Source organism: Hipposideros armiger, unplaced genomic scaffold, assembly GCF_001890085.2.
Source record: "Hipposideros armiger isolate ML-2016 unplaced genomic scaffold, ASM189008v1 scaffold_275, whole genome shotgun sequence".
NCBI lineage: Eukaryota > Metazoa > Chordata > Mammalia > Chiroptera > Hipposideridae > Hipposideros > Hipposideros armiger.
The window spans coordinates 1,502,506-1,528,536 of record NW_017731625.1 but is presented as its reverse complement, the minus strand read 5'-3'; the positions used below and the strand labels follow the sequence as shown (position 1 = coordinate 1,528,536).

General features: G+C 52.8%; 1 protein-coding gene across 8 annotated transcripts in view; it reads right to left on the bottom strand.

Annotated features, from left to right (window-relative positions):
• Window positions 1–25,983, bottom strand: part of DOT1L (DOT1 like histone lysine methyltransferase) — a 57,809-nt gene extending 31,826 nt beyond the window's left edge. For 2 of the 8 annotated variants that reach the window (XM_019657284.1, XM_019657285.1), the window contains exons 1-7: window positions 25,419–25,982; window positions 14,373–14,416; window positions 8,411–8,485; window positions 5,070–5,133; window positions 4,220–4,448; window positions 2,032–2,126; window positions 1,386–1,448 (exon numbers count right to left, since the gene is read on the bottom strand). In XM_019657284.1, the coding sequence (XP_019512829.1) occupies window positions 1,386–1,448; window positions 2,032–2,126; window positions 4,220–4,448; window positions 5,070–5,133; window positions 8,411–8,485; window positions 14,373–14,416; window positions 25,419–25,499 (651 nt within the window). In that variant the 5' untranslated portion in view covers window positions 25,500–25,982. Of the gene's footprint in view, window positions 1–1,385; window positions 1,449–2,031; window positions 2,127–4,219; window positions 4,449–5,069; window positions 5,134–8,410; window positions 8,490–14,372; window positions 14,417–22,889; window positions 22,914–24,816; window positions 25,379–25,418 lie in introns of those variants that run through there. The other 6 variants (XM_019657292.1, XM_019657287.1, XM_019657286.1 and 3 more) reach the window with 6 other exon arrangements.
• Window positions 25,984–26,031: the final 48 nt, after the last annotated feature.

The window sequence follows — 26,031 nt, the reverse complement described above, 5'->3', positions numbered from 1 at the left end:
CACAGACCTTACACTCTCCACAAAAATTAACTTGAAACAGATCACAGACTTAAATGTAAAACACAAAATTATAAAACTCCTATAAGACATTGTGAAAGTAACCCTAGGTGACCTCAAGTTTGGCAATGACTTTTGAACACAGCACCAAAAGCATAATCCATGAAAAAAAAAAATTGTTGGGTTGTTCTAAGGAACAGGAAGCCTCTTTCTCGCTCTCCCCACATGTCCAATCGGCCCCCAGTCTGTGATTATATGATTTATACTATTTCCCTAACTCGATAAGGAGTGTAGGTTCCGGCTCAACAGTCAACACTCCACGGGACAACCTGCTCTAAACTGGTGACAATGGGGAGAAAGAGGACTGAACAGTCCTAAGATTTTCGGGAGGGAGCAGCCACAGGACCAGTGGGTGGAACCAGGTGGAATCTGAGTTGTTTTGGCCTCAACCACTGGGTATATGGGGGTGATGAACCAAGATGGGAAGAGAAGAAGTATGCATTAAGGATCCGATTTGGACCCATGCCAAGTGCATGGAGACTGCATGGCAGCTGTGTATCCACGGGCAACAGAAGAACCCCTGACAGCAAGACTAGCGGGGCATCTTGAGCACTGACATGCATTTCAAGGTGTGTACGTAGGTGCCCTGGGCAGGAGGAGCAGTGAGAGACCAGAGGACCCAGGCCCAAGGCCAGGCTGAGCAGTGGAGACTGGGGGGCATAGGGGCAGCCGGGAGAGCCCTAGAGCGTGCTGCCCCTAATCCCAACCTTGCCAAGGAAAATGGGCATAGGCTGGGTCACATGCTTCTGGGAAGGCAGTCAGAGAAAAATGCCACTCAGCTGGCCAGTGGATGGAGGAAAAGGCCATTTCCTCTATGCCCCACTGCCCACCTCGCATGGGCTCCACCTACACACACATGCACGAAGGAGGGGCTGCTTCGGAAGGAGCCCCAAGTGCTCCTGGAGATACTCAGAGGGTGGTCAGTTAACCTTGTGCAGCCTAGGGCTGAGAAGGAAAGATGCTGCGATATGCCACCTCTGTTCGCTGAGAGAGTGAAGGAGTTAGATTCCCCCCACCCCTACCCCCAGGTGGCCCCTGAGAAAGGAGGACAAGTGTAGCCAAGGAAGGATGAAAAGGGGGAACTTCCGGGCGATGCCAGGTGCCCCATCCGGGGCTTCAGGAGGAAGCTGAGTGGGCCTTCTTCCCAAAACACCGCATGGCCGGCTCGAGCCAGGCCAGGCCAGGCAAGAACAGGTCCAGGAGGGGCAGCCTCAGTGGGGATGAGCCAGGGTTCGGGGGGTGGCGGGGGTAGGAGAATGGCAGGTCCAGGAGGAGAAGGGGCCACAGGGGACTCATTAGCAGTGGGGGCATGGAGCGATGGCACTCACTGTGTATTCTGCATGCTTTTTTCCGTACCATTTCATCCACTTCCTGAACTCTCGGTCCATGGTCTGCAAGGGAGTGACATCAGACAACCTGTCAGAAATCCAGGATGGCCAGGGTGGCAGAGGGTGCCTCTCCATGCACTTGGGTGGGCGACCTGTGTCTCCCCAGGCCCTGTCCACCACCTGGCACCTCTTCCACTCCAGCAGATGAACCAGGCTGGGACTGCTGGTCTGCCCGCTACCATAACCCCAGTACCACCCCTGTGAGCAGTAGCCCCAGGACAATCCTGGAGGTCCCAGGGAGAGCAGACTGTGGGGCCTGCAATAGTTCCCAACCTCCAGGGAACTGAAGCCACCCGAGTCTAACCCATAACTGTAAACACATTTCAATGGGACAAGACATTGCTTAGACACATTTACTCTCCAGACCCCACCCCAGGTGGAAGCTGGCACAGCAGTGACCCCGCTAACCCTACCCTGGGGGCAACGGGGCTGCAGCATCCACAGGGATAGAAAACTCTGAGCAGGGCCGATACTTGTGCCAGATCAAGAAGCCCCCAGAGGCCCCACCCGGAAGTCCCCCAACCCTGTGGGTCAGGGCAAATGAAGGTGTAAAGAGGCACCTACACATGTCTCCAGAACCACTCACCTCCGCATACTTGGCTGGGATGTCGGCTTTCTCGACGCCGTAGTGATGTTTGCAGTTGGTGGCCGCGGCGACCTGCAGCACGACCTGGCCCACTCCTTCAGAGAGAGAAAGGGAGGCCGTCACAGACACACACCATGATGACAGTAGGCCCACGCCGAGGTCGGGCTTGGGCCAGGCAGGTGGTGGCCATGAGGGTCAACAGGCAGAAGTCCAGGGTTCTCCACAAAGGCAGCAGCGCTGTCCAAGGTGCTGAGGCCATGACCAGGGCCCCCACTATGGGACAGCTGTCACACTTTGGCACCCACAACTTGAGTCATTCTTGGTCTACGGGCAGACATGGCATGAATTGTCCAGACACAGACACGGCTCTGCAAGATGCAGTGATGCCTTGGGAAGCCTCCCTCCATCCCAAATCCACATCTGTTGGCACCACAGTGTGGCAGGGTCGACCAGATCTGACATCGCCTTGAGAGTACTGTCAATGTTGGTCATTGACTAAAGTTTGATGTGGGACTGCAGGTGGCAGGAGCCCCCCACAGAATAGAAATAGGGTCTCCAAACCACTGTTGCTGGCAGCATCTCTGTGCCACCCAACATGCAGGCCGAGCATGCCGACATTCCTCGGAATCCAAGCCCAGGAGGGAGGCAGGGTGTACCTGCACACAGACTGCAGGTACCAGCCAGCAAATCCTCCTCCTACATAAGGCCAGCTCTGCATTTCAAATAGTGTGTTAGGAGCCCATCGATTACCCATTTTGAATAGAACATATTCAAACAATAAAAATAAGCATATTGTTTGGGAACACAGGGTAAACGGAGGCCCATGGCCAGGGGTTGCCAGGGTCTCTGCCAGGGGCAGGGGAGAGGTAGTGAGAGCAGAGCACTAAAAGGCTGGTGGTTTTCAAAAACCATCACCCTTTCAATATAGAGAGATAAGTTACACAGCCTTTCAGATAAGTGGTTTTTGAACCCCATGTGTTCTAATTAAAATATGAATTCTGCGGGCTGGCCGAGTGGCTCAGTTGATTAAGAGCACGTTGATTAAGACCCTGAGCAACAGGATCGCTGGTTCAATTCCCACATGGGCCAGCGAGCTGTGCCTGAGCTGAGCTGCTGCTGAGCTGCCAACAGGTGGCAGAATGGCTCAGCTGGTGAGAACACATGCTCCTAACAACAAGGTTGCCAGTTCGACTCCATAGTGGGCTATGCCTACCAGCAACTAAGATTGAACATGGCACCTTGAAATAGGCTGCCCTGAGCTGCCCACGGGTGGCCGGACTGCCCAGTGATTAGAGCTTGTGCTCTTAGTAACAAGGTTTCTGGTTTGACTCTAGCATGGGATGATGGGCTATGCCCCCACCCACTCCCAGCCCCAACTAAGATTGAACACAGCACCTTGAGCTGAGCGGCTGCATGGTGATGACTTGGGAGCTGAGCTAGCTGCGCCCTCCACAAATAAGATTGAAGGACAACAACTTGGCTGTTCCCCTTCCCTAATTCCCCAATAAAATCTTTAATAAAAAAAATATGAATTCTGTGCTTAGTAAGGGCTTAAATTAAGGATGAGGCCACCAAAGAAGTCTTCTTGTCCCTGAGCGGTGAGGCCATTCGTGCCTGTTGGAGACAGGACTTTTGAGTCTGAAAGCACAAGGTTCTCATGTGGAAACAAGGTCACGTGGGGACAGCAAAGATGCCCCACAGGAGGGCCATGCTCAGGTTCCCAGTGGAAAAGTCGGGTGTTTGACAGGCAGCCATGTAATCAGCCCTGTCACCCCGATCAGGCCATCCTATCAGGAATCAGTCAGCCCTATGTTTACTCATTCTAGAAAGCTTATCTCACAGGCACCCGCCACGCCCCCATGGATGTCCTGCTAAAACAGGCCCTGCCCCCAGGAGCCTCCACTCTGGTGCTGGAGGATGTCCCATAACAAAGAGGTGGGGGCTGGAGAGTTTGGGGACCCCCTGGCTTTGAGAAGCAGGAGAGCAGAGGTTTGGCTGAGGCTTATTAGGATGGAGCTATTTCCTCCATGTCTGCAGGAGCCAGAGGCTCTGTGAGCAGGAAGGGCTGGGGGAGGGGGTGGTGCTCACAGGGGCTGGCGGGCAGGATGAAACCCACCCCTGGGCTTTTCTCAGAGATGGCGCAGTGGGACAGAGAGCACGGCCCTGTGGCCGCCTGCCCCACACTCACCACTGCCCAGGTCCACAAACAGGTCATCCTCGGTCATCTTGATCTCGTCAATCATTTGTGCGACCAGGTCAAAGGAGGTCTCCCCATACACCTCAGGGGAGAAAGGCTCATAGTTGTTGAGCTTCTCGGGGTCCGTCACTGAATGGTTGTAGACCTGTTGCAGGATGTGCCGCAGGAGCCCATTGGACGGCCGCGTGTTCAGCTTCATGGGTTGCGTGGTGCCCTTCCACTGTGGACATCAAGGAAGCACCAGGAGGTGTCACACAGGGGACAGGGCACCCTGAGACCCTCATACCCCAACACCTAGTTATGGCTCCCCACTGAATAAAGAGTGTGGAAATATACGTGAGTGTGTCTGTGTACATGTGTGTGCAAGCATGTATACATGTCTGTATACATGTGCATATACACGAGACTGTGTATGTGTGTGTGTGCGCGAGTGTGTGTACACATGAATGTATCTGTGTAGTGTGTGAGCATTTGTATACTGGTATGTGTATATGTGTGTGTGTGAGCCTGTGTGATGTCTGTGAGTATGGGTGTGAGTGTGCATGGGTGTGAGTGCTGGTGAGCAGCGAGGCCCACAGGGCACACGATGCTCACCACCCAGGCCCTGTCGGCAGTACCACCTCACCAGACAATGCCCCTTTCACCCCAGAACCCGGACTCAGAACAACCACCATCCTGAAAACCTATCCAGGAGAAGAAATGGGCCCAGAGCTGCAGAGAAAGCAGTGCTCCTGGGCCTCCCCGCCTTGGGATCAGGTGACGTGAAGGGCAGCGGGGTCTAGAACCACAGTACGGGTCCCAGGTGAGGAGACAGGCCTGAGGGGAGGATGAGGCTGCCTACCAGCTGGTGGATGCTGTCGATGGCCCGGTTGTACTTGTCACAGAGCCTCTGCATGCTTTCAAAGCTGAAAAAGGCAAGGGGAAGGCTCTGGTCACTGCCCAGCTCAGAAGAGGCCACCAGGAGGGGATGGCACATGGACAGGTGGCATGGGGTCGGGCAGAGTGTAGAGCCCACCGAGTGAGAGGGCAGAGATCACAGGGCACCAAGGAGTACCCCACATGGGCCACAAGGTTAAGCCAAGAGTTTTGGGCTAAGGTGGTCATGGCTATGAGGCTGTATCGTGTGCTCACAGGCCAAACCTGAGGTTCACGGTGTGTTCAGAGGCCTTAGGTCAGAAAAGGGGTTTGCACAGCCATTCCTGGAGTGCCCCAGGTGGGCAAGACCCAGACAAGGCCCCCACTCCCCACCAAGCCAGGTGGGCTCGCAGGCCTGCCCTCCCCTGGCTGGTCCTGCAGGCTTCCTGCACTGGCCTGACTCGGACAAGTGCCAAGGGCACCAGCCTGTCCTATCAGGCAGAAAGGGCACCTGGCACTGCTGGACCACGCCCAACACCCCAACTCTGCAGAAAGGAGGGGCAACACCTCCCCGCTTCACGCTGGCATTACTTCTGTTTGTTAAATCTATTTTTTTTTAAGATTTTTATTGGGGAATTGGGGGATGGGAACAGCGCTGGGGAATTGGGGGAAGGGGAACAGACAAGTTGCTGTCTTTTTGTTCTTTAGTCTAGTTGTGGAGGACGTTGCTTCACTGGCCCAAGTTGGCACCATCATTGCGCTCTTCCCAAGTGAGGCAGATCAGTTGCCGGCTTCTGGACGGCCGCTCACGCTGGCTGCTGGCTACACACGGTAGCCCATGGCAACCCAATGTAGCAGGGGATGCAGCCTAGCCGTAACCTCACGGCAACCCAGCTCCAGGTCGAGCTGCTGTTCAGCATCTTAGCTGTAGAGGGCAGTGTCACTGGCCCTCATATGTGGGATCCAAACCAGGGCCCTCTGGCGTCCCAAGCCAGCTCTTAACCAACGCGCCACTCAGCCAGCCCAGCTAAATCTTTTTACGAGTTTCCGAGACTTTAAAAAATACAAGCAGCATGTGTTAGATACCTAATGAAAGAGTCTGGGGAGTTTTTAAAAAACTAAATTCTCCCAAGCATGGTCAATTTTATTTCAGCTGTTACTTTTCCATGGAATCTCCTAACCCAGAGCTTCTCACCTGGGATAATCCTGCCCCCAGGGGACGCTGGGCATGTCTAGGGACATCAGTGGTTGTCACAATCGGGGGGTGCTCCTGGCATCAAGTGAGTGGGGGCCAGACAGTGACCTGGCCTGAATGTCCACAGTGGTGGGAGGGACCTGCATCAAGTGTCTGTTCTGTGCAAAGGGAGCGTCTGTGGGGTCTCTCTCTACACCACCTACAAGCACAGAAGGAAGACACTTCCTCCCTGGGGCATGCTCGGGGACACCGACTGGATCACAGCACACAGGGCCCCCAGTCCTCACCTGAGTTTTCGCTTCTGTCCAGGTTTACTCTGAGTTTATGGGCACTTTCCTTTCTAACAGAAGTAATGGATTCAAGTAAGACCAGCACCCACTTGACAAGGTCACAACTTCCTTGGGTGGCAGGTGCAGTTGAAAAAGCTAGAGGGTTCAAGGATGGGAGATAGCAGCCACCACCAAAGCCCGTTGAGTTCTCACAAAGGACAGCAACAGTGACCAGAAACAACATGAGAAGGCTGATGTGATGAATCAGAAACCCAGGAGACACAAGGCCAGCACATTCCGGAGGACTAACTCCATACACAGGCTGGGGGAGGTGACAAGGGGTACAAGAGAGCTGCAGGCTCACAGAGGACACAGGCCTTCCCTGCTGTCGAGCCCTATGTGTCTACCTTGCAGGCGGGAGGATGAGTCAAAGTTTCTGAGGCTGCAGAGAAAAGCCACTGCAAACTAGTCACTACTCTGCATTTTATTTCCTGTGCTCCCACTTTTACATTGACCCTCCAACCCAACCACAGTGACACTCACAGCCACCAGCCAGCCCTGGGAGGCGTCCTCCTGCAGGACTGAGCAAGGCGGGAGCTCAAAGCACCCAGGCAACCAGGGTCCTTGCACCCTGGTCCCCAACAGGGTTCCACCCCGACAGACCGAGCTCGGCCCCCAGGCTGGCCCTGCCGTCCCCTTGAGAGAGTAACAGTCCCCACGGTGCGTCTGACCCAGAGGTCACACCAGTCCCTTGGGGGACGCCATCAGACTGACCTCACTGCCCTCTCCCAGCCTCTGACATCCTTCCAGTCTTTTCTAAGCTAATGTGAACTTGGAGGGAACACCACCAAACACCCACCACAGCGTCTTGTCACAAAAGTGCCTCTAAAACCTGTGGCTGCTTGCAGGCCCCACATGCAGCGGTCACCCGGTACTAAAGGTGTGCTTCACTGACCACACGACACAGGCATCCTCACCCCTTGGGGCAAGAGGACTTTGCCGCAGGGTCCTCAGCGTGTGGTGTCCTGCATGAGGAAAGCAAGGTCCCTCCTTTCTACAACAGGTAATGATTACTACATGGGGAGGAGGGCGGGGAGGGAGGAGGACAGGATCAGGAGCTGACTGAGGCGAGAAACGCTGACCTGCAGACCAAAGTCCCCAAACCCAAAAGTGATATCAAGTCAGGAATGCCTGGGTGCAGGTCCTGTGTGTGGAGCTCCGGGCTTCTCCGAGCAGTGTTCTTTGTAAAGATCAGCTCTCTACACCCACAGACAACACCACCGCCTTCGGGGGAATGCATTCCAATTTCAAGCCTGCCAAGAGCTAAAACAGGCATGAGCCTGGAATGTTGTCCTTTATTCTCAAAGAAAAACAAAAAAATTCCAGGCGGGCATTCCAGAGATGGCCTCGCCCATCTCCACCCACAGGACTCTTCCGAGATCAGAATGTGCCTGCAGGAAACTGCTGGACTCGGCCAAAGGGCTGGCCACACAGTGTGACCGGGAACAGGGCTGGCGGGCCTGGGGCTCCGGAGACCAGGCCAGCGGACTCCTGGGTGAAGGAGAGGGGCGGGGGTGGTGGGAGGCTGGCTGCTAGAGTCGCCTGCTGTGAAAACCATGGGTAATTTCACACAGACCAACTCTAGTTTCCACAATGTGGCGTTCTCAATTAGATCCTTACTCTGACAACCTCTGCCAATATTTGATACACATTTCCTACCAAAATAACTGCACAGAGGCTACAGCCAACTCTGAAAGGAAATTTCAGATCAGCTTGCACTGTTGAAGAACTAATTACAGGCTGTCCCCAACAGCACTGAGCCTGTCCCCAGTGGGGAAGCCACTCAAGCAGAAGCCCACTTACCTTTTGGTGTCGTAGTCGATTAGGACGTAATTCTCCATAGCGAGCTTGAGGTCTGGGATTTCCTCACAGACCCATCTGAAATCCAAAAGCAGAAACGACAATGAGGATGATTGTTCAGGCTCAATGTTTCACCCTCAACTTTCTTTCTTTCTTCTTTTTTTAAAAAATTTTATTGGGGAATTGGGGGAGGGAAACAGACAAGTTGCTGTCCTTTTGTTCTTCAGTCTAGTTGTGGAGGAAGTCGCTTCACTAGCCCATGTTGGTGTTATCATTGTACTCTTCCCGGCTGAGGCAGTCGCTCACCGGCCATTGGACGGTTGCTCATGGCGGCTCACGGCAGCTCACGAGAAAGCTCACGCTTGCTGCTGGCCAGCCCCACTGCAGCCTATGCCATCGCCGGAAACTCACGGCAGCCCAGCTCCAGGTTGAGCTGTTGTTCACCATCTTAGCTGTAGAGGGCGCAGTGTCACTGGCCCTCATGTGGGATCCGAACCGGGGCCCTGCTGCTCAGAGCTGGCGTTCCAAGCCAACTCCTAACCAACATGCGACTTGGCCAGCCCTCCCCTCAACTTTCTTAAACACCGTTTACTCCCAAATATAAAAAGAAAACATTCTCATTACTCAAGTCACAATGTAAAAGAGAAGGGAGGCACTGCTTAAAAATAAATGCTGTCAAGTTTACGATGAAGTAGTTGTGAATTACACAAATTTTATGCAGCTTCAAGTTCAAATAACGTTGGCTTGGGGACTGCGTGGATTTACATGTTTACGGGGTGGAGGAAACCAGTCAGCTCAAACCAGGGAGGCTGAAAAGCACCATATCAACTAGAAACGAAAGATAATTATTATTGAAGAATTAACTAACCCATGACAATGGGGTTGCTTCAACAGACACATGGCAAGAAAAAAGGAGATGGAAGGAGAGCCTACAGATTAAAAGAGACAGAAAAATACATCAGCCAATCCCAAGGCATAACCCTTATTGGATCCTGATACAATTTTGAAAAAAATCATGAAAGCGGAGTCATCACTATAGATCATACAGAAAATAAAAGGCAAAAGATGAAAATTGCGTACCAAGGAATTCAACTACTTAGATGAAATCAACAAGTTCCTTGAAAGACACCAATTACCAAACTGACAGGGGAAGAAATAGCCCTCTCCCTGTCAAAGAACTTGATTTCCTAATCCAATACTTTCCTAAAGAGAAAATGCCAGGCCCAGGTGGCTTCATTGGTGAACCCTACCAGACATTTGAGAGGAAATAACACCAATCTCGCCAAAATGTTTCTAGTTTTACGAGGCCAATGTTACCCTGATTCCAAAACCGGAGAAAGACAAAGCCTTGTAAAGAAGGAAATCTGCAGACCAGTATTCCTTGTGCACAGATACAAAAATCCTTCAAAAATAGCAGTCGAACAAAATCAGCAACATACCTCAAAAAAGTGGGGTTTATCCCAGAAACAAAGTGCTGTTTAAGACTAAAATTCATCACTGCAATTCACCTCAGTAACAGAATAAAGGAGAAAAAAAATATTACAGTCATCTCAACAGATGCAGGCGTGTACATGACAAAATTCAATCCCTATTCATGATGAAACTCAGGAAACTAGAAATGGGGAGAGCCGTCCTCACCCCAATAAAGGGTGCCGGGCCAGGCGTGGAGCTGCTGTCCCTTAGTCTGAAACCCACGCCACTCTGTTTTGCCTGCTGGCTCTGTGCTGGGCTCCACCAAAGGGTACAAGGGGACCGTACAGGAGGAAGGAATGGCTCTCTGTCCCTGGGTCCCTGTGTCATCTAGCAAGGCTCCCTCACCTTCTTATAACAACTGCTGAACCCAGTTAGCAGTTTTTTTCATCATGCCCTCCACCTCTGTGCCACCCCCCCCCCCCCGCACCCCCCAGCAACCACACTCCCGCCTCAGAGGTCTGGGTGCCCTACCCTCAAGACCCATCCAAACTCATGGTCACCAAGGGCCAGCTAGGCAGTCTATGTGTCACCTCCACTGTGCTCCCCAGATCTGAGGGTCCCTAAGTCACTGTCCCTGGGCTGCATTATTGCTCTCCTCCTTTGCTTATAGGTCGAACTCCTTTACTCCAAGTGAGCACCTCCAAGAGGATGAACAGGTGAGGATGCCTATGGGCTCCACATCCCTTCAACACTGTACTAAACAGAGTACTGTACAGAGCACTGTACTGGCCAGTGCACATGGCAAGAGGAAGGAATGGGCCGTGTTTACTGGAAAGGAAGAAGCAAACTATCTCTATTCACAGACACAGCTCAGTGCAGTCTATTGTAAGGAATTTACAGAGAAGCTTCTAGAACTTGAGCTGTGAATTCAGCAAGGTGGCAGGACACAGGTCAACATGCAAAAATGAGCTACATTAACATATAACAGCAACAAAGAGTTAAAAAATTTTTTTAATTCCACTTAAAATAGCATTAAAACATAAGCACTTAGGGTTCATTTCAATGAAAAATTTGCAAGACCTCTATAAAACACTGCTAAGAAAATTAAAGGCAACATAAACAACCTCTGTTCACGGGATAAAGGTTCAATGTTAAACCTTCTCCTCAAACTGAACTGCACACTTAAAGTCATCCGTATAAAAGTCCCAGCAGGCTTTTATAGAGAAACAGAAAAGCTGATTCTAAAATTGTCATACAAAGGCAGAGTACCTGGAACCACCACAACAGTCTTTAAAAGTAATAGCATGGTTGCAAGACTTGTACTTTCTTCTTTGGGGACTTACTGGGAATCTACAGTAACCAGGAGAGTGTGGTACTTGATGGAGGTAAACAAATGGGTCCAGACAGAGGCTAACATTTAAACAACTAATTTTCTTTTTTTTTTTTTAAGCTGAGCCATCCTGCTACCTATTGGCAGCTTAGCGGCAGCTCGGGCCGGGCATCGAACCGCTGTTGCTCAGAGCTCAAACTCTTGAGCGAGCTCTTAACCAACTGAGCCACTCGGCCGGCCCAAAACAACTAATTTTTGACAAAAGCACCAAGGCAACTTGATGGGGAAAGGAGCCTTTTCAACAAATGAGGCTGGAATGGCTGAGTATCGGATGGAAAATAAATAAATAAATAAATTTTGACCCCCATAATCATAAACCCCTATTTGACATAAACCAAAATTAATTCACAATTTTTTATCTTAAACCTGAACATAAAAGCTAAAACCACACACAGAGTTTCTTAAAGAAAATGAAAGAGAGTATCTTTGCAACTCGGGGAGGCAAAGATTTCCTGGATGCGACCCAGGCGATTAACCATCAAAGAATGAAGTGAGTTGGAAACTCCCACTCACCAAGGTGCCGTGCAAACCACAAGCAGCTAGCACGATGATGATGCCTCCCAGGGCGCCAGGCCCGCACTGGCTCCCAGAGAATGGATTCTCATAGCCCAGCCTTAAGAAGCAGCTCTATTCTTCACAGAGCTCCCTGGAGAAGTGGCTGTGGGAAATCAAGATGATGGTGGAGCATCCTATGGTTCCAGAAAGTGAGGCTGAGCTCCAAACAGGCAGGGGTAAGTCAGAGGGACTCGGGACAAATTGGAAGGACTCCCAGTGGGCAACCAGAAGTCGGAAACAGCTAAAACATGTCCATCACAGGGCAGACCAGAGAAGGAGCTGTGGTCCCTCCCACAGCAGCACACACCTGAGTGATAAGAAGGAAACCACCAGTGCACACAACGGGAACCTCAACGCCATGTGCTCAGCACGTGCTGTACGATCTGAAGTGGAAACAATTCTAAGAAATGCAGTGACTGCAGTGCCAGGGAGCAGGCTGGGGGTAACCAGGCAGCTGGGCGGGAGCATAGGAGACCTGGACCACAGGGGACAGAAGAAGCATGGGGAAGGGGTGTCTGTTGCCGTAGTGTTCTGTGTACACAGGCGCACAGCCATGCCGCTTAGACTGTGCACCTCACACGCATGCAGTTCTGGGCCTCAGCTGCACTTTAAAAAGTGCTGACATGGGCAAGAAGGACATGGAGGGGGCACAGATGAAGCAGGAGCGGCCGTGAGCTGGTGACTTTTGGGCTGGGTGATGGATCTGTGGGCTCATGACACCCTTGACTAGCTCTGTGCATATTGGAAATTCTCCATTATGAAAAGAAGAAAAGAAAGCACAGAGAGAGGTAACTGCCAGTCTTTACCAATGAACAGAACTCGTGTGGGGACAAAAGGGAAGAAGGTGAAGTTGTTCTGAGACCAGGAAATGAGGTGCAGCCACTGCCACCCTGGGAGAGGACCAGGCCAAGTGGGGATCCCAAACAAAGGGCCAGCTTGACAGCTGCAAAGTGGCCCTGACCCCCGCACTGCAGGACAAGCACCCCACTTCACAGAGGAGAACCCTGTGGAGAGGTTGACTGCATAGAGCACACCCAGAACCAAGCTGCCTGCTCAGAGTCCTGCCTCTCAACCGCGACACTCCCACCAGCTATCCAATAGCTTCTTGAAAAACAAACAAATCAGGGCTGGCCAAGTGGCGCGTTGGTTAAGAGCTGGCTTGGGACACCAGCTCTGAGCAGCACGGCCCCATTTCAGATCCCACATGGGGGCCAGTGACACTGCCCTCTACAGCTAAGATGGTGAACAACAGCTCAACCTGGAGCTGGGCAGCCATGAGTTGCTGGCAACGGCATAGGCTGTAGCCCCTGCTGCAGTAGGCTGCCATAAGCTACCGTGTGTGGCTGGCAGCCAGCGTGAGCGGCTGGCAGCCGATGTGAGCTGCCAATAGCCGCCATGAGCGGCCGTCCAGAGGCCGGCGACTGATCTGCCTCACCTGGGAAGAGCGCAATGATAATACCAACATGGGCCAGTGAAGCGACGTCCTCCACAACTAGACTGAAGAACAAAATGACAGTAACTGTCTGTTCCCCTCCCCCCAATTCCCCAGCGCTGTTCTCCTCCCCCAATTCTCCAATAAAATTTAAAAAAAAAAAAGAAAGTTCCCTGGGAATACTACTAGAAATCCAGGGCTGGAATCCCAGTCCTGCTATTAAAAAAAAAAAAACAAAACAACCCAAACAAATCAAACTAAGCAACCAGTAACACTGTTCCACCAACTGAATGGTTTATAAATTCTACCAGAAAAAAAGTAAATCCCCAAATCTCAACACCATGCCAGGACAGGCCCATCCTGCAAGAGTTACACAGTCATCCCACTTAATCCTCGAAATGATCTGCGAGGAAGCCCTGCTCAGCCTCAGGAGCAAAGCACAGTAGCCTGGGGAACTGCAGGGCTGTGTTAGGTCACCAGGTCCCAGGCAGCAGGGTGAGGATGCCTGTCCTGGTTCCTTCACAGGAACCACAGCCAGCAGCTGCAGGCTTGTGTGGGTGTCACGGTGTGTGGCCCGCGTGGTGGCTACATGGTTAAGGATTTTAAGAGACTGCACAGCAAGATGCCAGGGTCACGTACACACGCAGGTTTACTGCAGGAACTGAGAACGGGTTTTCCCACCACAGAATACATGACGAGCAGCCACTGGTGGCACTCGAGGTCAATCCAGACCCTCAATTCAGCACAAGGAAGAATTCTGCTGGTCAGGGTGGAGGGCGTCTACCTCCTGCTCAGTCAAGGTCGTCAGCTGACACTCTGCGCTGGTCCCTGCACACTTAAGACAGGAGCAGACAGGCGGAGGGAGACCAGCCCACCCAGGGGCCATGGCTGAATTAGTAACAACTCCAACGGGGAGACAGACCAGAGGAGGAAAGAGTAAAACAAGGGGAAGAAAGGGGTTTCCCTTGCGAATCCTGCCAGCTCAGGTGTGCATCTCCTTTCAGGGGAAGCCAAACTCAGAGACCTTCATCCAGGCCACAACCAGGCGATCTGGACTGCTCTGGCCAAGTTCTCACACCACTTCTCAAGTCTTCTCGAGATGCTGACGTGGAGCACAAGAGGGACTTGGATGGGAGGGCGCTAGGAAGACAAGGAACGGGCTGTGCCTCACTCACCGGATGGTCTCAATGATTTCATGAGCAGCATCATGGTGTTTGTCCTGAAAGACAAAGGGACAGGTTTAGAGAAGACGGAGCAGTGTCAGTGATGGCAGGTTGGCCATTTCAGGGCCCTGAGACCAGAGGAGACAGGCACTGCAACCCCGGGCCTTTCCATCTCTGATTTCCTGACCCACAGAGCTCCCAACCTCCCCAGCCCCCAGCCCAGGTAGGACCTACCAGAGAGCCCTGCGAGCGCGGTAGCACTGGGATGCCATCCTGGGGGCCCTGCCCATGTGGGACATTCTGGCCTAGGGAAGGGCCTGTTCCCAGTGCTCCCTCCCCAGCGGGCAGTGGGGAAGGGGCCGGGCAGAGTCTATGCCCCACCCTCCTCTCCCCAACCCACCGGTGCCCACTGGCACTTCTCCCGGTGCTCCTGAGGCCTGGATGCCACAGGCCTGGCTTTGAGTTATGAACCTCTCGGGTCTCCATTTCCTCATCTATTAAATGGCAAACACCAGTAACAACCACCAGGAGACAATGTGGCTGTCCTCCTGTGGATGCAGCGATATCCCATCTCCATGGCTGATCACGCTGCTAGGCCAGCCCCGCACCCACTGCGTGGCATCTTCCTTAAAAGGAAGCTCAGGGGTTGCTCCAGGCCTTTGACTGGGGTCTCTGCAGCCAGCTAACGCAAACCTCACAGAAATCAGGATTAGGACACACCCCTCTGACTGGGTCCTTCTCTAGCACAAGGAGATGGTGAGGGTTAGTACAGCAGTGAGAGCAGGGGGTCAGTGAAGAGGATGGGCTCAGAGGGAGAGGCCCCCCAATGGCTGCTCTGTGACAGTGATGATGCTCTTAGCCTAGGCCACCACTTCCACCACTTTACAACAGAAGGAAAGTGTCTGCGCGGGCAGGGTCCTGCAACAGTGCCTTGCATGTTCCAGCGCTCAAAACAGTATGGAAACAACTCCTTACATACCCTTGCGTCCTAAGTCTCACTTTTAAACAACAGCTCTATTGAGACAGAATTCATACAGAAGAGAGCTCACCTGTTTCAAGTACACAAGTCAGTGGTTTCAAGTACACAACCACTGCACTAATTCCAAAATGTTCCATCACCCCAAAAAGAAGTCCTGCCCCCATCAGCTGTCACTCCTTATCCCCCTCCCAGTCCCAGGCAACCACTAACCCACTTCCTGTCTGTGGATTTGCCTGTACTGGATAGTTCATGTAAATGGGATCACACACCATGTGGCCTTTTATGCAAAGCCTTCTTTTTTAAGGCAAAGGAAAAACCAGCCTTCTAGTGTTCTTAATAATGTCTTCCAATTTACTAAGGATCGAGCAACAAATACTAGTTGAACTCCTATAATTCAGCCAAGGTGGAGGAAAGATGAGAATATACATCTACACACAAACTCGGACGTGAGAGTTCACAGCAGCATGATTCACAATCACCAGAGTGCAACACAGCTGCACTCCCACACACACACACACACACCATGCCATGGACCCCGCAAGCCATAGCCTCCACCAGGCCAGGGCTCACCCCGCCCTCCACAGCTGGCTGCCCCCAGGCCATGGCCACTACCACATCAAAGCTGGCCCTCACTGCAGTAATTTTCTTGGCCCAAAGCATGCAGGCCTGGAAAGGCTCAGGTGCCTGGACTTTGGTCTCATCTGTATTGGGAAGAACTTGTGCTTTCCCAGCTTTAAAACCAAAACAAAGGGAGAAAGAAGTTGACAACTGTGCCTCCTGAGGTGTCAGAGTGATCTTTCCAGGGATGGGCCAGTTTCCAGCCACAATCCTGAGAGGTACAACTTAAGAAGCCCTGGTCACCATCAATGAGTCAGAAGCTCTCGTGACCTCTTGGCTGTGGCTTCTTACTGCTCCACAGACCTTCGCAAGAGAGAGATAAGCACACCAGGAAAGGTCAGACTGGTAACAACCCCAGTTAACCCTGGATTTAAGGCCAAGCCCTCGTCTCCTTACACAGGGACACCCCCACGCCGCCTCCTTCACAGTCCGAGTCCCCAGCCCCGCACTGACCCACAGCAGAAAGTCCTGCTTGCTGCATCCGAAACTAATCCATGCTCTGGTCACTACTTGTACCAGGGCACCCAAAAGCAGCAGCTGAGAGAGGTTCTCCCCATCAAAATCTATCTGACAGAACCCTGGCAGCTGGGAAGCGGGGTGGTGGATACCCAGATTTCACCAGGTCCCCCACTTTGGGGATCATGTGAAAATGTCCACAGTTAAGTGCAACTGTTCCACCTTAAACCACACACTGCACAGGAGGCAGTCACACGCCCTGATATGACACCAAACTGTCCCTTCTGGTACTATTCGCCTTCGAAACTCAGATGGGGGTGTCAGGCCCATGGCTTGGTCGTCCAGACGCTGCCCTTCATGTACTCAGTGAGGTTGCATGTAGAGGGGGCGCACCTATAGAGGAAGGGAGGGTGGGGGTGGGGAGCCTGGCTGTCATGCTCAGCAGGTGTCTGGCTTCCTCCATCACTAGAAGGACAAACCAGCTTGTCCCTCCATCTCCCCTGAGGAGTTTGGTCAGGAGGCTCTCTTAGATGTCCATTGAGGGCACAAGCCCCCTGTTCTAAGCATTTATACCCTATTCATTCTGAGTCCGCACGACTTCAGGAGTGTGTGTGCTCAGTGTACAAGGGCAGGCGAAAGGCAGAGACAAGAGATCAATGGAGCCTGTGGTGAGCACTACAGATGCACTGCTGCAGGAAATCCACTATCAACTCCCCTCTCCTCACTGCCACTGGCAACAAGAAAATGACATGCAGGGGCTGCCATAGGCCCGTGATGTCACTCACAGCTGGCTCCCAGGATCCTCCAAGGTAGGGTCTTCACACAGTGACAAGCATCAGATTCATTGCAGGGCTTGTGAGAGAGGATGCCTGTGGCCCACCCATAAAGTGTCAGGCTCAGCAGGTCTGGGGGCCCAGAACCTGCATTTCCTAACAAGTTCCCAGGGACTCACTCTGATGGGCAGAAGCTCACGCTGGCAGGTGAGAGAAGTGTCTCCCTTATGTCCTTGGGGAAGTGAGGATAACTGTAAACATCTTGACTCTGTCCTCTCTGGCTCCCTAGTGGGCTGCAGGGAGTGTCCTGCAGTGAGGTTGCCTGCTCCCCGATCCTGTAGGCACTGCCTTCTTCCCTGGTGGCTCCACTCAACTCTGGAGCCCTGGGGTGGGTGTGCCAGGCTGCTTCCATCACACACGTCCCCGCAGCTAAAGCAAGTTAAACAAAATGGCTCCTGGTGCAGACCATGTGGACTCAGGACAGGTCGTCGTTGGCTGTCACACGAGTGGCCACTGGGCAAGAGGCCCACTCATAGGCGGTACATGGACACAGTGGGACCAGCTGGGCTGGGGCAAGCACAGGGGCAGATGAACACTGTGATGTGGGGATCACAGTGGACAGGAAATGTGATGTGTGAACAGCTTTAAAGCGTGAAAACAACAAATGGGGGAGATGAGATGTCAAAAATGGGGTGACGACTCGTGGCAGCCAACCTATCTGGTTGTTTGTTTTGTTTTTTTAAAGATTTTTTATTGGGGAATTGGGGAAGGGGAACAGCCAAGTTGTCCTTCAATCTTAGTTGTGGAGGGCACAAGTCGCCATTTGGCCGCCCATTGGCAGCTCGTGGCTGCTCAGCTCAAGGTGCTGGGTTCAATCTTAGTTGCTTGTGGGCGTAGCCACCATTCCATGTGGAAGTCGAACAGGCAACTTTGCTGTTAGGAGCACGTGCTCTCACCAGCTGAGCCATCCTGCCACCTGTTGGCAACTCAGCAGCAGCTCAGCTTGGGCGCAGCTCACTGGCCCATGTGGAAATCAAACCAGTGACCATGTTGCTCAGAGCTCGCGCTCTTAACCAACTGAGCCACTCAGCCAGCCCATCTGTCTCTGACTGTTTAATGGCAGGGCTTTGGTAAGCAGATCTGGCTGGAGGAGCAAGACGGGAGGTGGTGCAAACTCAATGGGTGTCTAGAGGATCCAGGTCCCGAGGAAAGCCAGAGAGTGGGGCCCGCCCATAGATGCCTGCCCCACAGGGCCCTCATCTTCACCAGCCTGAGCCTTGAGTACTGTCCTCCAGCCCCGGGAGTGTGGGCACCCCAGAGCAGAGCTGCAGGATCATGGATTAGGCTAAGCACCTTTGCTGGGCCTGAGGCCCTCTGCTCTCTGGTGGGAGCACAAGCAATTAGTTAATGGTTTAGTCTATTCTTTATACGGCCAACTCAAGTAGGGATCACAACACCACCTTAACTAGTTCAAAATAAACAGAAACCCAAAAAAGGAGGCTACATGTCCAAATAAACAAACAGCAAAAACCAACTGGAAGACGGCCAGGGCAAGGGAGGGGCGGGCAGACAGCAGGTACTGATGGGACATAGGGTGGTCAGTGAGGGGTCAAGTGTGTGGGATGAGAGGCCTGGCTGCTCCGGCACCCGAGCAAAGATGGTGGGTCATACAGGCTGACAGTGGCGAGAGAAGAGGCAGATTTGTGGGGCAAGGGACAAGAGAAAGACACAGGTGCCTTGTTCAAAAATGGCTAGCAAGTTCAAGACAGCAACCACAGAGCACTGACCGAGCGTAGCCCTTCTGCATGGAGGTTTGCAGGCATGACAGGCTAGAGTTTGAATCCAATGATGCTGCTTCTAGAAACGGGACCTCAGACAGGTCACACAGCCCCAGTGCATGGCTCTGTCATCTATACACTAAATGCTGTGGGGACACATCTGTGCTGCAAAGCCCTCCTGTCAGACCTTGGCTCTCACATACCCACCTGGGGAGAGATCTGCCCAGTGGAGACGATCCCTCGGCTCACAGCGCCTGTGTCCACACAGTAACAGATACCAGGGCTCAGAGCCTGCTGTCCCAGACAGGGGGCAGCCCAGGACAGAAGCGACAGTGAGGAAAGACAATCGATTACAGTGAACGCACTCCCAGAAGCTGCAGAAAAAGTCAAGGTTACCCATTCACTGCTTCTGAGCTCACCAGATTTAAGAACTATGCTTACATGGCCCCCCAAATAATGTCACATTGCAAAAGGGGACAGAAAGAGACGGCTGCAAGGAGGAGGATGCTGAGTCGTCGCAGTCACTGGGCTGGTCTGGCTTTCAACGGTGCTTCCTCCTGCTGCTCAGACAGAAGACAGAGCTGAGAGAAGGGCCAGCAGTGACTCATTAGGATGGAAGGCTCAGTTCCTGCCACAATCCCTGTGGCACCTCTCCTCGTAGGGCCACACTGCCCCAGCCACTGCTGCTCAGTGCCAACTCTGACCTGCACAGGTCACGCAACAAACGAGGCTGGTAGGAGGAGGGAGCTGTATCTACACACACCCTGCCGGCGAGACCTGCCGCGGCATGGCTCTCAACTCCTCAGACAAGGTAGCCCCATCCAACGCCGTCCCAGCACCTCTGGTTTTCATGAACACCCACCCTGCTGAGCAAGAGGGCAGCTGGGCCTCACTCGGGTGGTGGCATCCAAGGAGCAAACACAGTCCTACAGCCCTGCAGTGATCAGGGGGTCCAGAGGAAGAAGTCCCTGGGACGGGGCCGGATAGCTCAGTTGGTAAGAGCGTCAGCTCTGAACAGGGTTGCCGGTTCAATTTGCACATGGGCCAGTGAGCTGCACCAGAGCTGCGCCCTCTACAGCTAAGCTTGTGAACAACGGCTCAACCTGGAGCTGGGCTGCCGTGAGCGGGCGGTGGCCAGCGTGAGCTGCTGTGAGCGGGCGGTGGCCAGTGTGAGTGGCCAGCCATTACCGACCGACTGCCTCAGCTGGGTAGAGCGCAAAGATCATAACAACAACATGGGCCAATGAGCTGTGTCCTCCACTAGACTGAGAACAATGGCTTGACTCGGTGGTGGGGGGAGAGAGGGAGTCCCCACGAGGAACAGGGGACTAGAGGCATGTAGTTCCCACAGCAGCCATGGGCCACAGGGACCTATGGCACACTTGATATGTGGCTGCCTGGGCCAAGCTGTGCTGTGAGTGCAAAACACACCAATTCCAACTTAGAACGCACACCAAAGAAAGTTAAATGCCTGTTCATAATTTTTAAATTACATGTTGAAATGATAGTATTTTGGTCATACACAAAATGTCTTATGAAAACTTATCCCACCTTCTTTTGACCTTTTTTTTAAAGATTTTTATTGGGGAATTGGGGGAAGTGGAACAGACAAGTTGCTGTCCTTTTGTTCTTCAGTCTAGTTGTGGAGGACGTTGCTTCACTGGCTCAAGTTGGCACCATCATTGTGCTCTGCCCGGGCGAGGCAGATCAGTAGCCGGCTTCTAGACGGCCGCCCATGGCGGCTGCTGGCTACTCACGCTGGCTGCTGGCTACACATGGTAGCCGTGGCAACCCACTGCAGCAGGGGCTGCAGCCTAGGCGACTCAGGGCAGCCCAGCTCCAGGTTGAGCTGTTGTTCAGCATCTTAGCTGTAGAGGGCAGTGTCACCGGCCCTCATATGTGGGATCCGAACCAGGGCCCTCTGGCGTCCCAAGCCAGTTCTTAACCATTGTGCCACTCGGCCGGCCCCCTTTTGACCTTTTTAATGTGGCTACTGGAAATGACAAAATCACACTTATGGCTCGTACTAGTCCCACCAGTGGTCACCTCATGTACCTCATTCCACCTCAGTAACTGACAGAGCATTTGTAGGTGTGGAACCAGGCATGGGATGCCCCATGCTCTGTGCAGCCATCTTTCTTAGGAAGGGGCAGTGTACACAAAGAGGACTTAGATCTCCACAGGAGGACGAGTGCCACCTATAGCCCCAGGGGCAGAGCTAAGACCAAAGGTGTTTTGACAAGAAAACTTCAGTTGCTTTAATAGAAACTAGTCCATCGGTAATAGTCCGAGATGCCCGGTCCCCAGGGAGCCTCTCTACAAGTGCCAAGCGACCTGATGCTGGAGGTCTTTACAAGAGGCTGTCATGAAGTGACACAGGTGGGACTGTGGGACATGATGATCAAAAGTTCATCCCCAAAACTTTTCTTGCCCTCATCAGAGAAAAAGGTTTATTGCTACAGACCACTCCAGCCTGAGGCCAAGGCCAAGGGTGTGATGGGAAGGGTGATAGCCCAGGGACTGATGAGGCTCCTCTGACTGGTAGAACTTGCCCAGGAGGCCCTGCCAACAAATGGCGGGTATAGACTGGACCACAGGATCTGAAAAGCCAATACCTGCTGTGCTCCTGGGAATTCCAACTGTTTCTACCTCCATCAAGGGATCACTATTATCATCTCACCAGTTCATTTGGGGTCACCCTCACCCCCAGGATGAAAGCCAAATGAATGCCTCCTACAACCTGGTCTGTCCTTATAGGGGAATATTTCTTAGCCATGAAAAGGAGGGAGGCGCTGACACTCACCACAGTGTGGATGGACCTTGAACACATGGTGCTCAGTTAGAGAAAGCCGACACACAAGGCCACACAGTGTGTGATTCCACTTATGTGAAATGTCCAGAACAGGCACATCCACAGAGACAGGAGGTGGGTTAGTGGTTGTTGGAGGCTGGGGAGGGAGTGGGGGTGACTCCTAAGAGGGACAGGGCTTCTGGAATTAGATGAATATAATTATATATTGTTCTCTTGTTGTGTAAGATGTCACCATTGGGGAAAACTGGGTAAAAAGAACACATGGTGTCTGTGTCATTTCTTATGGTTACACAAGAAGAATCCACGATTACCTGGATAAAATACTTTTTATTTTTCTAAAATAAAAAGCTTAATTAAGAAAAACAGGGTGGGGCCGGCCGAGTGGCTCAGCTGGTTAAGAGCTCACTTGGGAGCACCAGCTCTGAGCAGCAGGGCTGCAGTACGGATCCCACATTGAGGGCCAGTGACCCTGCGCCCTCTACAGCTAAGATGATGAACAACAGCTCGACCTAGAGCTGGGCTGCTGTGAGTCGCCGGTGACGGCGTAGGCTGCAGCAGGGCTGCAGTGGGCTGCCATGAGCTACGTGAGTGGCTGGCAGCCAGCATGAGCGGCTGGTAGGTGGTGTGAGCTACCGGGAGCTGCTGTGAGTGGCCGACCAACGACTGGCGACCGACTGCCTCATCCGGGAAGAGCACAATAATCATACCAACATGGGCCAGTGAAGCGATGTCCACCACAACGAGACTGAAGAACAAAACAGCAATTTGTCTACCTGTCTGTTCCCCTTCCCCAATTCCCCAACGCTGTTACCTGTCCCCCAATTCCCCAATAAAATCTTTAAAAAAAACAACAAAAAAACCCAGGGTGGCACTCCCAGAGGCAGATTGGGCTTTTGCCTTGCTAGTAAACATCCAAAGCTACCAGCCCCACCATCAGGGAGAGTGCACAGCAGGCATCTGCACCTTAGGGACCAAAGTGCGGGAACTGACAGCCACATGTGGAACACCAATTCCGATCATCCCTTCTTCCCCTTTTAAACCCACTACTTCACCATTATGAAGTCTCCAAAGAGTTAATCTGCCTCTACCTGAGGGAGGATTAGGCAGACTCACAGCAGACATCAGGTCAGAAAATATCTTCTGAGTCACAGGCTGACTGACTAGGCCGCCCACTCAGCTACTACTCACTGCAGTGTTAAGGGCAGGACTGCTCAGAGGGCATTCATCAGAGAGCTGTGGGCTCCCAAGAGGAAGCCAGGGGCGGGGATAGTCACGGCTGGGACTGCTCCCCCACCCACAGCCTTACTAAGTCACTGGCAAAGGACCTGCACAACCTCCTCTCACAGGCTCTTGCCCTGCCAGCAGGCAACCCAAGGTGCAACTTACTCCCTTTGGAGTTGAGATCTAGTTTCCTGCCTAAGAAAGGGCCATCCTGCTTCAGAAATGATACCACCGTGAACTACAAGTGGGTAGCGGGAACTCAAAGTCACTGAAGGAACAGAACTCGCCCGGCCTCCCCCTCCTGTTTGTCAATTGCACAGAAGTCAGTTTCTGAGGCTGGATACTTTCCAGTGTGGCCAGTTGTGGCTGTTTGCACTTCCTCTTGCAGATAACCCCTCCTCCAAGAAGCCACCCATACCCCCCAAGAAAAAACTGGCAGCTCCTCCCTCTGGGACCTCAGCGGGCCCTATACACAGGCACTCTAAGGCTGCTAACTTTTGTGTTTCTGCATCATCCACCTTCCTTCACATATAAGTTTCTTGAGAATAAGAACACTGTCTACTGTCCTCTGTGCCTCTGGGAATGCTGCACATTTTCAGGACGTGCTTGCAGAATGAATTAATCAGTGAACAAGCAAGCTCAGTCATTTCAAATGTGTGGTCATATGAGTAATCTGACCTTCCAAAAAGTGAAGCTTCTAAAGTAGTCCATTTTCTTAATGTATTCATCATCGAGTCATCACAGAATAGGAACTCTTATCAAGTACTGCCCCCTCATTTCCCGTGAAAAAGCAAAATTCCTCAGTGGAGAAACGGAAGGTTGACAGGTCACTGCAAAGCTTTAAGGTTGTTGCTGGCCCCAGCAGCTAGTTGAGAATTTCACTGGGCTGGCCTGGCAGTGGGACAGCCACACCAGGAAGTGGCCTGCTGACATCAAGTAGAGTGCCCGGCCAGGCGGGCAGCATAGTCTTGTTCCCTGCCAAGCGAGGCCAGGCCAGTGAGGGAACAAAGCTCTGTAGTCCAGAAGAACCCTTCACTAGAAAGCCAGGTCCCAGCCCGGGAGGTCTTATTCACAGAGTTACAAATCCCTGTGGTCTTGCTCCGCTCCAAAGAAAAGGACGACATGAGTGTCTCCAAGTGAACTTTCACCTTAGTACAAAATGCCTGGATGCTGGGTCACAGTGGGTTTAACTCTTCCCGTACTCAACAATATCAGTTTCTAAGATGCACAAATACCATTAAATGTACACTCGGCACAGTCCCCACAGTTCTACTCCTGCACATTTCCTAAGTGAGGTGAAACACAGGTTCATGTAGAAACATGCCCTCGGATGTTTAGAGTGGCTTTATTCGTAATCCCCCCAAAACTGGAAACATTCCACATGTTCTGCACCAGCAGGTGAACGGATCAATGAAAAACTGGAATATAACACAGCAAGAAAAAAGTCACTTTTTATACCTGCTACAACATGAAAAAAATCTCAGGTATGTTTTGCTGAGTGGAAGCAGCCAGAATCACAACGCTGCATGCTGCTGAATGCATTAATCTAACTTTCTGGAAAAAGCAAATCTATAGGAATAGCGAAGTCAGTGTTGGCCAGGAGGTGAGAGGCGGGTTGGCTGAAAAGGGCGGCAGAAGAAACACTGAAGAGTGACGCATTATTCTGCTGCCTGATTGCCATGGATCTGTCGGAACTCTAGAAGCAGATGCTAAACAGAGTGAACTATATACGGCATGCCCACTAAGGATAAAGAATGAACTATATACGGCATGCCCACTAAGGATAAAGAAACAATTAAATTTTAAACAATGCACTGACCAGCCACAGAGGCAGAGAAAGGCGGAGGCTGGTGAAACGGTTGGAGTTGTGAAGGTTCTCCCACTTTGTTTTCGTTGCCTTGGACGTCTCCCACCTGCCCACTGCTCAGGTCCCCCTCAGGACACGCACCGGCGCAGCCCAACCGGAAAAGCCAGAGCCAGGCTCAACCTCGCCTCCGGTGAGGAATGAGCAATACCCCAAAGCGCCGGTGCGCGGCGAGCTGGGAACCACGAAACCCGCCGACCACGGAGAATCGGGGCCAGGAGCCAACACCGACTCCCAGGCGGTCCCCAGTGATCCGACTCCGCCTCCAGCTGCGACGTTCCAAAAACTGACATATTACGAGCGTGCGCGAGGGGCGGGGCGCGCGGGCTTCCCCGCCGGGTCCCCTGGAGGCCCCGTCTCCCCCACCACACTACCCCCAAAATACCAGCGCGCGGAAAGGTGCCCCGAAAACACCCGCCCAGGGCGCCTGCTGCCCTTTCCCTCCCGACTGCACACTGCCCAGCCCGAGCGTGGACAGGGACACCAACACGCACCATGCCACCACCCACGGGCGAGAGGCCGGGCACCCACCCCGCACCCTGCATTTGTGGACTCACCCAGGAGACCAGACGCCTTTGTAAATTTCCTCTTCCTGTCATTTTCCAAGGGTCACTCAAGATTAGGACAGAATGCCTCATTTCCAAGGGTCCAGCCAGCCCACCCACTCAAGATTACTGGACAGAATGACTCATTCTGGTGCCGCCAGTGCTGCCACTCAAGATTAGGCGGACAAAATACCTAATTTAAAAAAAAAGAACTAGAGAGACGAAGAAGGATGTCCTCAAAAATAAAGCCAAACACACTGACAGCTTAAAGAATAAACTCCCAAAAAGAAAAAAACAGAAACCCTGAATGTCAAAACATGAAACACGGGAAGGCAAGCTCACCCGCCGCCCTGGGGGGCGGGGGGCGCCGGGAGAGAACGGGGGTCCCAGCCCCGCACAAGCAACGGCAACCCGGGCTCGGGCGCCCCTCCGAGGCGCGGGGTTCCCGTGGCCGCGTCTGCCTCCGGCCCGGGCTCCCCGCTGCCCACCCTCCGTGCAAGGATTGGGAAAGACAGCGGGGACTCCGGGGGGTCCCCAGGAGTGATTTTGGAATCGAGTTGCTCCGTTGCTCGGTGGGCCCAGCGCGCGCCGCGGGGGGGCGGGGGTCCAGGAGGAGGGGCGGCGG